This window comes from Petaurus breviceps, unplaced genomic scaffold (genome assembly GCF_028583685.1).
Source record: "Petaurus breviceps papuanus isolate PSGF00001 unplaced genomic scaffold, PetGlider_PUasm1.0 90925, whole genome shotgun sequence".
Taxonomy (NCBI): Eukaryota; Metazoa; Chordata; class Mammalia; order Diprotodontia; family Petauridae; genus Petaurus; species Petaurus breviceps.
In genome coordinates this window covers 11815218-11828593 of record NW_027187380.1, presented here as the reverse complement: position 1 = coordinate 11828593, position 13376 = coordinate 11815218, and the positions used below count along the sequence as shown (strand labels likewise).

At 46.9% G+C, this 13376-nt stretch overlaps 1 protein-coding gene across 2 annotated transcripts in view; it reads right to left on the bottom strand.

The window, feature by feature from the left end:
- The window catches only part of EVPL (envoplakin), a 40273-nt gene that overhangs the window by 3820 nt on the left and 23077 nt on the right, over positions 1-13376 (bottom strand). For both annotated transcript variants that reach the window (XM_069076333.1, XM_069076334.1), the window contains exons 11-21: positions 12309-12455; positions 11350-11504; positions 10807-10904; positions 8685-8857; positions 3950-4128; positions 3711-3849; positions 3336-3529; positions 2811-2961; positions 1152-1235; positions 925-1035; positions 688-780 (exon numbers count right to left, since the gene is read on the bottom strand). In XM_069076333.1, coding sequence (XP_068932434.1) covers positions 688-780; positions 925-1035; positions 1152-1235; positions 2811-2961; positions 3336-3529; positions 3711-3849; positions 3950-4128; positions 8685-8857; positions 10807-10904; positions 11350-11504; positions 12309-12455 — 1524 coding nt within the window. The remainder of the gene's footprint in view (positions 1-687; positions 781-924; positions 1036-1151; positions 1236-2810; positions 2962-3335; positions 3530-3710; positions 3850-3949; positions 4129-8684; positions 8858-10806; positions 10905-11349; positions 11505-12308; positions 12456-13376) is intronic.

The window sequence follows — 13376 nt, the reverse complement described above, 5'->3', positions numbered from 1 at the left end:
GTCAGTGACTCCTCCCCTTGGTGTGTTAAGGGAAGGCATGGCTGAAGCCCTAAAACACTCAGAAATCAGCAAATTAGAGGGGATTGAAGCCAGGTGGAATACCCTCCAAACAGGCTGGGTAAATGTTCATGAGGCCAGCCAGTAGAGCACCCCTGTCCTGCTACCTGTCTAACCTTCCAAAAAGCATAAAACCTAACATCCCCCATATCATTCGCTCTTTGTGTGCCCTCTAGAGAAGTCTAAGCTGATTGATCACAATAGGAAGAGAGAATTCTATGTTGTACTTTCAAATGACAAGGATCCCTGGGAAGAAACATTTCATGGCCTCTTATGATTTTCCCCCCTCTCCATTTTCTGCTTCCCCAGTTTGGGCAGTGTGAATCTTTTCTGGGATAGGCTGGCATTACTGGGGGGGAAAGAGGCCTCATCCCCACAGGAAGGGAGTCCAGTGCCTATAGAGAGACACTTTCAAGATCTATGTCCAACAGGAGCTGCAGACCAAGAAAGGGGATGTGTCTCTATGGAAAGCCATGGGCAGGGAATTCCCTAGGGAGACTGGACCACTGAGTGTCCAGGAAGTATCCTGAATTGACAGGGGAGGTTCCCAGATGCTATCATAAGAATGGGCACATTATCTCTGAATGGGAGAGCTGTGCCAGTAAAGGACCCTAAGGAGCATCTTGGTACCTTTTCCAACACCTTCTTGGCAAACTCCAGCTGACTCAGTTGCTGTTGCTTTTTGGCAGCAACTTCAGTGAAGCGCTTGGTTACATCCTTCTCCTGGAGGTGGGGAGGGAGGAAATCAGAGGATGGAGTCAGTTCTTTGAATGGCCATTCCTGGAAGGACCAGGCCTACAAATCTATGGGGGAAGAGTAGACTGGGAAGAGAGAAGCACAGTTATGGAGACTGTGACCCATCCTTACCTGGGCCTGGATGCTGTCCTGCAAAGGGTTGATCCGTGGTCTCTTGGGGGCAGATGCAGTCAGTGTGGGGTTCAGGGAACTACGGTACTTGTCTGCCTGAAGCTCATAGTCCTGTAAGGGAGAGGGAGGGGATCGCAAAAACCTAGCAGTCAGAGGGATAAGGAGAGGGAGAGGGCATCTTTTGGAGAAGAGAGAGAGGAGGAACAAAGCTGAGGAAGTACACTTACTTGGAGAGCAGTTTGTAGGTCCTGGGATAGGTGGAATATTGTGTTTTTGTCTTTCTCTTTATTCTGAATTTCCTGTACCAGACGCTAGGAAAGAAAGAAGAAAAGTCAGCAAAAGCCCAGGAATGGAAGGGAGCTGACTCCTGAGCCAAAAAGAATCTCAAATCCTTTCTTCTCACCCTCTAGGGACCCTCCTGGGGCAACGAGCAAAGGGAACAGGATCCTAATGATAGCAAAGACAGAGATATGTTCCTTACACTTCATGTCTTCCATCATTCCACCAGCAGGATGGCTATATGGATAATGAATGGCCAGGAATACTTCATATACCCGCTATGGAACTATATCTAAGACTAGTGATCAGAGAATCATTGATTTGGAGGTCATGAAATACAAGCCCACATTTTACAGATGAAGAAACTGAGACCCAGAAGTTAAGTGACTTGCCCAAGGTCACAGAGTTAGTAAGAGGCAGAGGAAGGATTTGAACCCAGATCTTCTGACTCAGGGTCTAGGGTTCTTTTTTTTTTTTTTAATAAGGAATTGGGGTTAAGTAACTTGCTCAAGGTTACACAGCCAGTTATTTTTGTGTGGGTGCCAAGTATCTGAGGCTGGAACCGATCCCGGGTCTCCTGATGCCGGGGCCAGCACTCTTACTCACTGCGCCACCTAGCTGCCCCTCTAGGGTTCTTTCTAATTCACTAGCTCTAATCTTGCGCTAGACCCTTCTTGCAGACCCTAGAATATGATTTAGAGCTGGAAGGGATTTTAAAGATTATGGAGTCCAACCCCCTCATTTTACAGAGAGATTAAATGATTTGTCCAAGGCCACACGGTTAATATGTTTAATGAGAATTTGAACTCATATACCCAGGAGTCTATCCATTGTGCCACCTGGTATCTCAGACAGGCTTGGATCCCCTGGAGGGCAATAGGGCATTTCCCTGGTAGCCTGCGGATTAATCTATACCTCTAAATGTTGGGGTTGAGGAAGGGAGGTAAGGGAACTCTGGTGTATCCTGGGGGTTTGCCTGGTCTGGTGTTGTATGGAAGTTGTACAGCCTTGGAAGATGGACAAGACCCCTCTACACCTCCAGCCATCCAGTGCTGATCTGGGCCTTAGGAGACTAGGGAGAACCCTGGAAGAATTTCTAGCTGAATTTCTCCATTGACCTCGCAAGAGTTGGACCAGGACATTTTCCAGTTATGGCCACCAGGGGGAAGCACGTACACATATAGACACGTACAGAAACAGCTCATAGGCTCAAAGATTTAAAGTTAGAAGGAAATGAAACACTATTTATTTAGTCCTCCACTCCCTCTACCCTCTACCCTTTCACTTTATAGATGAGGGAACTGAGAAGCAGAGGAGTTAAGTGATTTGCCCAAGGTCACACAGAGTCAGGATTCAAATCAGTCCTCTGACCCAAACCCAGCTCCTGTTTCATTGACCATGCTGCCTCTCATTGGCTTCACCCAGAGTTGGGGAGCACGGAAAAAGCTCTGCCTCTGCACAGGGCTGGCCTCCCTCAGAGGTAGCCTGTACTCAATGCCTTTTTCTTGGCACTTCCTGGCAGTGTCCCAAGCCTATGAAGCCCCTACCCAGTGGCGTGGCTGCCTCCTTTCATTGGAGAGCATCATTCTACCTTGGTCCCCTCTCACCTTCTGAGCTTGCAGCTTATAGTTGATTTGACTGGGCCCATCAGTGGGCCCCAGCTCATTGTGAGGGAGGTGCTCCATCCAGGAGCGAAAGTTCTCACTGTAATTCTTGAACTGCTGGTAGATGAGGCTGGCATCTTGTACTGCCTTCTCCCTGGGAAATGGGGATAGGAGAATAGACAAGCTCAGCCTGGGGACCCAAGCCAAGGCATAAGGAAGAGCCAAAAGCTCAGGTAGCAAAGAAGAGGCATAAGAACCATGATGATATCCAGGGAGAATGAATCAGGCGGTGACATGCCCCAAGCGATAAGCTAGGATCATCTTCCTGGAGCAGATGCTTTTGGGATCCACCACCTTCCCAACCCTTCCTGGGGCTGGGTTTAGGGAGTACCATGGGTGCTAGGGGCAGTGGAGACTTTCAATTTAATAGACCAGAAGAACTAAGGCAGAAGGAGAAAATTCTGACTCAAGAGAACATATAAATGGTCTCTGCCTTCTTACATTTATCAGCCAGCCCCTCCCCCTCACCGAAGGTCCAGTTGGTCCGCTACAGCATGGTAGCGGTCAGTGAGCCCTTGCACCTGACGCCTCTGTCGGGGCAGGTCTTGGCAGAATTCTTGGAAGTTGTTCTGTAATGCTCCACAGCCATGTTCGGTTGCCTTCAGCTCCCGGTGCAGGCCCAGTACGCAGGACTGTTGCTCCAACAACTCTCGCCTTTGCCCCTAAAGGAGTGGGAGCAGGTTCAGCCCCAACGTGCTTCATAGGCAGCCCCTTCCACTGGCCTCCTCTTTGCATACCTTTCCCATCCACTCCCACACAAGCAAGGCTGCATTGCAGGCAGGCTGCTCTCACTAGTCTCATCTATTTGGTTTAGCACACCATTGCCCACCCAGACCCCCTCACCTGCAGGTGACTGATTCGTTTCTGCAGTGCTCCAGGGCTGGCAGCGATGGGGGCCTCCTGGACCAGGTTAGATTCAAAGCCCTGAATCACCTTGTCTGATGCCTGGATCTGCTGTTCTAAAGCACGGGCTGCTTTTGCTCTGGGAGAGAAGAGGGGAGAGAATCATAGATCCCTACTGGCCACCTGCCGCATCCTTCTCCCCAGGCCAGTTCCCATTTATGACATCTAAGAACACTCACTTTGCTCCATAGAGACTGCAGAGGACTTGCACATCGTTGTATTTGTTCTTGACATTGTTAAGAGTCACTGGCAGGTGAAGCACAGTGGGCCCAGCTGGCTTAGAGGACAGGAAAGACTCACATTCTTTCTGGGTGGCCTCTTTTTCTGCTTCAAGACCCTGTAGCCTCCGGGTGGCATTCTGTAGAGAGAGAGACACACGCATGGATGTTCACTGTGGACCCAAGAATTTTTTTTTTTTGCCTTTTGGAGGACAATTGGGGTTAAGTAACTTGCCCAAGGTTACACGGCTAGTTTTTATTTTGTGGGTGTTAAGTGTCTGAGGCCGGAACTGAACTCGGGTCCTCCTGACTCCGGGGCTGGTGCTTCACTCACTGCGCCACCTGGACCCAAGAATTCTTAAATCTGTAGTCTAACTATCATTTACCGCTTCATCATTAAGGGCCCCATTGGCACTGGGGCTCCCCCTTTCTCCCCCGCCCTTACCCAGAATAATCAGACATTTTCCAAGGATCTGGTGGGAGGAGAGTAATCTATGCCTTTACGAGTACTAGGAAAGGAGTTGCAGGGCTGAGCACCAATTAATTCTGCTCAAATTGTGCTTAAGAGTAAAACTTGTCAGGGGTGGCCAGGTAGCACAGCGAGTAAGAGCACCGGCTCCAGTGTCAGAACGACCTGGAGATCAAATCCCGGGCTCAGACACTTAGCACCCACCCAGAAACACCTGGCCGTGTAACCTTGAGCAAGTTACTTAACCCCAATTGCTTAGGGGCGGCCAGGTGGCTCAGCAAGTAAGAGCACCGGCTCCAGTGTTGGGACGACCTGGAGATCAAGTCCCGGGCTCAGACACTCAGCACCACACCCAGAAATAACTGGCCATGTAGCCTTGAGCAAATTACTTAACCCTGATTGCTTAAAAAAAAAAAAGAGTAAAACTTGTCAGACCTCATTAGGAGCATTGTGCTCAGTCCTGGGCTGCTCCAGAATGACATTAATAAGCTGGAGAATGCACAGAAGAGGGCACCCAGAGTATCAACCCTTCCCTATCTCCCTCATTCTCAATACATGACCTTACCCTCTACTTTAAGTGAGAAGATCCAACTTGCCTGTTTGAATCCTTTGAAACCCAACTCAAATACCACTTTCTCTCCTCAAACTTCCCTTCTCTAGTTGGAAATGGCTCCATAGATTGCCTTTCCAAATTTGGTTGACATTCTCCTCTGCACTTAAATAACTCTATATAAATACTTATATTCAGGGTGTCCCAAAGACCTTTGTGCCATTTTAAGCTGTTAAAACTTGGTATATCCTTTATAATTCTAACTCTAATAGACATTTTCCTGGCAGCCTTCAAGTACCATGATGATGATGTAGACAGCATTAGATTCTGCTGACCAGAACCCCTCGACTTCCATGACATCAAGTTGGAACTAAGATGGGGCCATGGGGCTTTGCTCCAGATCCCAACATGATGGAAGGGGTGGTGTACTTTCTCTCTAACCACTCCTGGAGCAGCTGTCCAGCCTACACGATCCCTTACTCACCTCCCCAGATGCCACCCCAGCATCCCGGGAGGAAGAGCCAAAAGCTCAAGTAGCAAAGAAGAGGCATAAGAACCATGATGATATCCAGGGAGAATGAATCAGGCGGTGACATGCCCCAAGCGATAAGCTAGGATCATCTTCCTGGAGCAGATGCTTTTGGGATCCACCACCTTCCCAACCCTTCCTGGGGCTGGGTTTAGGGAGTATCAATTCTTCTGGGGCCTACCTTTCCACTGGGATGGCCTGTCCTTCATGTGTTATCTGTTCTGGGAACCCATGCTAGGTAGCATACCTGGAATCATCAGGGGACCAGCCATGGGGACTGGTGGTAAAACAGTTATATTCCTGTCCGCCAACACCATCCCTGCCCCTACCTGTCCTCAACCCTAGCCTCCTCTGCCCCGTCTGTTTCCACTATGCCCTCTGGCATCTTCCTTTGCTATTAACAAACTCCTCTTCACTTCTTCTGTTCCCATTCCTTCCATCTTTTGTTGCTCCCTGAAACCTAACTTTCTTCCAGAGATACCACATTTCTTGGCTGGCACCCTCTCCAAGGCTGGCTGGCTTCTCCTCTCATACCCTGGGAAACATGACGATATAGTGGAAAGAACACTGTGGAGTTAGCAGACCTGGGTTTGAATCCTGCCTCTGACACTTACTATCTATATGACCCCTTGAGCTTAACTTAACTTCCCTGGGTCTCAGTTTCCTTATCTTTAAAATGAGGACATTAACTCTAGATGGCCTTTGAAATCTCTTCCAGCCCTAGATCTATGAGGCTCTATGAGCCCAGTATATAATAAGCACTTATAAATGATTGTTTCCTTCCTCCCTCCTTTCCTTCCTTCTTCCCATCCTCCTTTCCTTCCTCCTTCCCATCCTCCTTTCCTGTCTTTCTTCCTTCTTCCTTCCTTCCTTCCTTCCTTCTTTCCTTGCTTTCTACTTTCTTTTCTTCCTCCCTTCCCTTCTACTTTCCTTCCTCCCTCTCTTCCATTGTCCTTCCCTTCCTCACTCCCTCCTTTCCTTCTTATGATTACTCCCTTGACACCCAGGATCAGGAGACAGAATTGGTCTATTACTTGCTCCCCACCTCCACTTTCAGAACCTTCCTCTGCCACCATCCCTTAAGTATTTTACATCCACTCCATCCTGTCCAGATCCTTGTGCTGTCTTCTATGGACTCTCAGGTCATTTTCTCCTCCCTGGTAGGGTTAGTGTCTGACTCGGAGGTCATCTCCAGTGATTGTGATCTATATCTGGCCACTGGACCCAGCTGGCTCTGGAGTAGAAAGGGAGGCTGGTGACCTTGCACAGCCCTCCCTCACTTAAATCCAATTCACTTGCATGTCATGGCATCACCTCCCTGATGTCTTGGTCCTCTTCAGGAATGAAGGCCAAACAGCAACAACAATCTGACTCACAGTGTTTTCCAGCCCAACCTCTGCTCCTGTCAAACTCTGTAGGCTCCTAGCTCTTCGACATCATTAACCCCCCTGATCTCTAGCTACACATTCTCCTTCACTCGTGCATAGTAATGGTCCTGCCTCAGACACTCCATCCTCATCCTCGCTCTACTGAATTTCACTCAGGTGTCCAAACTCCTGGCTCCGGCGCTGCATGACACGTCACCCTTCTGGTTCTCCTACTTCTCTGAAAGTCCCTTCTTTTGGCTCTTCCTCCTCCCAACCCTAAATGTAGTCACACCTGCTAAATGTAGGCTCTGCCTCAATCTGTTTTCTTCTCTTCCTAAGTTCTCTCTCCTGGTCCTCTCATCTCATTGCTTGCCTTCAACTAACACTCGACACAAACACCCCCGCTCTACCCCCACCATAGGATTTTAGAAGCTCAGCTTTCCTTCTAAGCTCCAATTCTACTTTTCACCTTCACCTGGATGACCTGCTAGCACAAAGGTTTTAAACTGGGGTTAATAGTTTAGTGGGTCTGTGGAGCTGGATGAGAAAAAAAAATCACACCATTATTTTCACTAACCTTTGTCTTCCTTTGTCATGCTATGTATTTTATGTATTTTAAAAATGTTATCCTCAAAGGGTCCATGCTGGGGCACTGGTAAATATATAACAACCAGTTCTCCCAAAACACATAACACACTTTTAAGCTTAATCTGCATTATTATTAACATTTTCTCCATCACTTTCTTAAGTCTAGGAATCAACAAAATGATAATCAATCCTCAATTCGTAGCATTATTTCAATAGTATAAATAAATGCTCATGTTGAAAAATTTAACAATTGGCTTTCTCAAGTTGGTTCATGCTGATTTTAGCACAAACTGTGCTAAAAAAAGGGGGGGGGTAAGAACCCTTGCTCTGGAACTTCCTAAATCAAAACTCATCTTCTTCCAACAAGTCAATTCTTCCTCCATATTTTCCCATTTCTGTTAAGAACACCAACTACACTGACCTGAAATCTGGTTGACTGATTCAACTCTTCCTTTCCTCCCTAGCTTCAAACAGGCACCAAATAATGCCAATTCTATCACTAAAATATTTCTGGCATTGGCTTCCTCCTTCCATTCCTTTCCCACTGTCACCACTGTAACTTCAATCTTCCTTATGTCTCCTCTTGTAACACCAAAAGGTCTCCCCAACTCCCCAACTATTCTATAAAGCATTGACAGAATAACATTCCTCAGCTGTCATTTCCAAATTTTTTGGTTTGGTATTCAAAGCCTCAAACAACCTTTCTAGTCTTATCTTTATATACATGCCTCTCACTCCCACCAAAAGGACCACTTGCTTTTTTTTCCCTTATACTGAATTTGTCCTGCATTTTCTCACCTCTGTAGGTGACTTTGTCGATTGCCTGAAATCTCTCTCCCCAATGTCTTCCGATGGAAATCTTATTCCTTTTTCAAGGCCCCATTCAAATGTCACCAGTTTCATAAAGCCTTCTCTGATTCCTCCAAGCAGATGGAATTTCTCTTTCTAATCAACTCACATAATACTTTTTTTGTACTTCATTTATGGCAATTTTGTCTCTTAATGTTGTTGGTATATGTGTCATTCCTACTACTAAACTGTAAGTTCTGTGAGAGGAAGGACTATGTCTTATTTATCCCCCCATGGAACCTAGCATAGTGCTGTTCACATAGTAAGCATTTTTATTGGTGGAATGAATGGCTGATTTCCATCACCCCATCCCTCCAGAACAGGACTCCCATAGCTTCACCCACCTCCTGGCTCCGGATACGAGTGTTGAGGTCATCCAGAGGGGTATTGCGGTTTAGGGGGGCACGGACCCAGCCCAGAATTTCATGTTCTATCTTGTTTAGGTCACTATCCAACTGAGTCAGCCGAGTCAGCAGCTTCTGGGTTTGGGGGTTGACTGATGCAGTGCCTGAGGGGGCTGGTGGAGAGGGTTAGGACAGAGGAGGTTGGATGAATGAGGGCTCAACTCCCAGGATCCCCTTCTCCTTACTCAACCCCCCCCCCCCTCCGCCCCTTCTCCTACTTCATTCTCAAGGAACAGTCACCATTATGTGCAGAGGTATGAACAGAACCCTATATTTGGCATAATAAAGCATGGAAGAGATAAAGGACAAAAGAATCTCTGGGGAAATAGGAATGTGGCCCCTTATCTGTGTGGATGTGACTGACACATCCCTAGCATAGTAACCACCAGATTGTGCAAATCAGTCTTCGGAGAACAGAGAAGAGGGAATAAAGTAGATGAGGGAGGAATTCCTGGTATGATTTTCAGGTGTGGCCACTATAGAAATTTGTTTTGCTTGACTACACACATTTATTCCTAGAGTTTTGTTTTAGTTTTTCTTTTGTTCCCAATGGGATGGGAGTGGGACAGTGAGCAGTAACATAGGGAGGGGATAGCAAAATGAAGAAAAGGAAAAGAGTGTCATTGAAAATTCTTTTTTTTTTTTAAATTCAGAATAGAGAGTGGGGCGGCTAGATGGCACAGTGAATAGAGCACTAGCCCTGGAGTCAGGAGGACCTGAGTTAGACACTTAATACTTACTAGCTGTGTGACCTTGGGCAAGTCACTTAACCTCAATTGCCCTACCCTTCCCCCCTCCAAAATAAAAAAAAGAGCAAAAGAAATTCAGAATAGAGAATAGACAAAAGGCCAGAAAGAACAGACAAGTAGGACAGCTAAGAAAGCTATAGTAGAACTTAATATAGACTTTTCTTTTAAAGCAGGCTATACTTTCAGACTAATGTTTCACATGCAACTCTCTTTTTCTATTCTATTATGTATATAGAAAACATCTACTTTATTTGGTGATTGTTGAGGGTAGAATGAAAATAAATTTTAAAAAAAGGCATGTAAGTGGTACAGTGGGTAGTAAGTTTCAATATATTGGTCAATGTTTAATGAACAGCTCTTTGAGAAAATAATGCCATGACACACTTTGAAACTTAATCTTCATTATAACATTTCCTCCATCATTTTCCTAAGTCTTCCCCAAATTTCCTAAAAAACAATAAATCAGACCCTGATTTGTCATGTTTGCCGGTTTCTGAGGTATAAATGCTCACAATGAAGATTTAACAATGGGCTCTCAAGTTCATGAGAGCTGGCTCTAGCATCTCTCTCTGGTGGTTCACTTGATCTAGAGTCAGGAAGTTTGTTGTTGTTGAGTCATTTAGTCCTGTCTGATTCTTTGTGACCCCATGCACGCCATTGATGTCCATGGGATTTTCTTGGGAAAGATATGGAGTGGTTTGCCATTTTCTTCCCCAGTGAATTAAGGCAAACAGAGATTAAATGACTTGCCTAGGATCACATAACTAGTAAGTATCTGAGGTCAAATTCAAACTCAGGTCTTTCTGACTCCAGGCCCAAACCTCTATCCACTGAGCCATATCACTGCCTATAGAGGCAGCAAGACCTGAGTTCAAGTGCCATCTCAGACACTTAGTAGCTATGTGACCTTGGATAAGTCATTTTACTTCTGTTTGTCTCTGTTTCCTCATTTCTAAAAAAAGGAGGGGGGATAACACCTGCATCCCAGGATGGCTACAAAGATAAAATGTATTAATATTTGTTAAAAATACTTTTCAATCTTAAAATGCTCTAGAGATGCTAGAATCAAAAGAGTTAACTCTATGTTTGGAGTCAGGTGAGATGAATCTAAAGGAAGTAAAGATACAGTTAAGTGGAGAATTGTGAGTAGTTTTCAGCTAGAGAGAGTTGAGGGTGTCATGGAAGCTGAGGGTTCTTGGCTTCCTTCCTCTACCAGATGCTCCCCCCATGTCCTATGGACCCCACTGCAGTAGCCAGCCCCTTATGGCCTCCATACTCTCTTGGTAACACCACTGGTCCCTGTGCCCCCATACCCTGCTTGTTGGGCCGTACTAGCTCACTGGTACTGGCCATCAGACTGCGCTGGAGGTCCTTACAGTTCTGCTTCAGTGCCTGCAGCTCAGACTCTAGCCTGGGATGCGAAGGTAGATGAGAAGATAACTCCCTTCTTTCCCACCCTCTCTTCCCTCCGTCCTTCCTCAGTGCCCTTGTGGGAGCAGGCAGAGGCCCCTCCTCCCACCCTCCACTGCTGATAAAACTGTATCCTGACCCAGGCAAACCCAAAGTAAGATGAAGAGAACTAGGGGAGTGTACTAGGGTGGGCGAGCCTTCAGAGACCCAAGGAGCCTCTGGCTTGAGCCCAGTTTTGTGGATCTGGAAAATGGTGCATCCACCTAGCTGGCCAAAGGGAAGGGGCAGGGAGTGGACAATTGGAGGTATGGAGAGACTGTTGCATATGGGCCACAGGGCCCAGCACTGAGGGGCAGGGGAGGAAAGGTTAAAGGGAGGGGCCAGGGAGGTTAGGAGATCCGAATCTACCTGTCCCAAGAAGCTACCCTTCTGGACCACCACCATACCTGCTGACCCTGGCCATGCCCTCCAGGTCAGGCGGGGGGATGCAGAAGCAGGCAGCTGGGACTCTCTTGGACTCCCCAGCTGGGCCCTCCACCACCCAGGTGTGGGGGTCACGGTTATCCCTCAGGGTGTACTTCTCTCCCCTGAATAGCTGCACCTAGATGGGGGAGAGATGTTCTTGTTTGTTTTGTGTTTTAAGCAGGAGTCTGGAGCCCAGGTTCCTCAAACATGACACGACAAGCCGCTGTCGCCATGTCTTTGTACTGGCTGTATCCCATACCTGGAATGCTCTGCCCTTTGCCTTCTTCCTTGATTTTCTCTGTTGAGACTCAGCTCATACCGCTCCGTGCAGGAGGCCTTTCCTAGGCCCCCCCCCCCAGATTGTTTTTCCTCTCCTCTGATTACAACTTGGACGTGCCTCGTTACTTACACACTGTCTCTCCCACAAGGCTGCGAGACCCTTGAAGACTGGCACCGTGTTCTGCCTTTCTTTGTGTCCCTAGCACTAGCACGGTGCCTGGCAGATAGGGAGAGTTTAAAAAATACTTGTTGATTGACTGGCTGACTGAAGCTGTTGCACAGTGCTAAGAGACCGAGTCCTGACGGAGGTTTCTGTGGATCTAGTCTGAAAAAGTCAAGTACTAGGCTACAAGTGGGCCCCCTTCAACACAGTGCCTTCCCAGGGCCAGCTCCTTGTGGGGGACTCTGCTCCCCACTCACTAGAGCTGGGGGTTGGAGGGTACCAGGCACTCTTGGGCCTTCTACAGGAAGCTTTTCTCAATGCCTCTTAATTCTAGTGCCTTTCCTCATCTGTAATCTGTCGATTATTTTTATTTATCAGGTATATAAACTATCTTTTTGTTTGCTTACAAATGCTTTTTTTTGCAATAAGCACTTAACAAGTGCTTATTGACTCAGTGGCAGGGTGTAAAGCCAGGGACGCCAGCAACATTGCCCTTACATCACCAGAGTCCCAGTCGCAGATGCTGTCAACCTGGAGGGGATTCACAAGATGGGTCCTTCGTAGAGGGAGGGGGGCAATCTCTTGGCCTTCTTTCTTCAGGTCCTTGATGGTCTTCTCCAATGTATTTAGCTGCCTTTCTTCAGCCTGTGGGTGCAAGGAAGGGAGAGGAAAGCTGACCCAGGGAAGACTTGGACCAGAAATCTTAGAATTTGGAGTTAAGCCTCCCTAGGACCTCCTCCCCATCCCCCAAAGAATGTCAGTCAAGGACTGTTCCTCATAGATCACCTTCTTACTCCATTTTCATTGCTAATCTATCCTCTGTGTTACCATTCCAAGGCTCCATCTCCTGTCTCTATAATCTCTCGTTTAATGCCCTCATCGGCTTTTGTGAGGGTTCTATTCCCCTAACTCTCAGCCTCTCTCCTGAACTCTAGCCCCATATCACAAACTACTCATTGGATATCTCTAACTGGATACTCCATAGTCATTAGCCTCCTTCTCTAATTCACCCTTTAAACACCTGCCAAAGTGATTTTCCTAAAACTCAGGTTTGACCTTCTTTCTTCTTCCCTCCCCAATAAGCATTAGTGTCTCTCTATTACCTCTAGGATCAAGAATAAAATCCTGTGTTTGGTATTTACATCTTTTCACAACCAGGCCCCTTTCCTATCTTTCCAGTCTTTTTATACATTACTCCCCTCTGCACAGGGGCAGCGAGGTGGCACAGTGGATAGATTGGAGTCAGGAAGACCTGAGTCCAAATCAGATGTCAAACACTTACTAGCTGTGTGACCCTGAGCAAGTCACTTAACCCTGTTTGCCTCAGTTTCCTCATCTGTAAAATGAGTTGGAGAAGGAAATGGCAAACCCACTCCAGTATATTTGCCAAGAAAACCTCAAATGAGGTTAGGAAGAATTGGACAGAACTGAAAATGACTGAATATTACTACCCCCAACAACCTGTTCACCCACTCTATGATCCAAAAGAGCCTCCTTGCTCTTCCTCACCCAATGCCCCATCTCCCATCTCTGTGCCTTTGTATTGGCTGACCTCATGCCTACCAT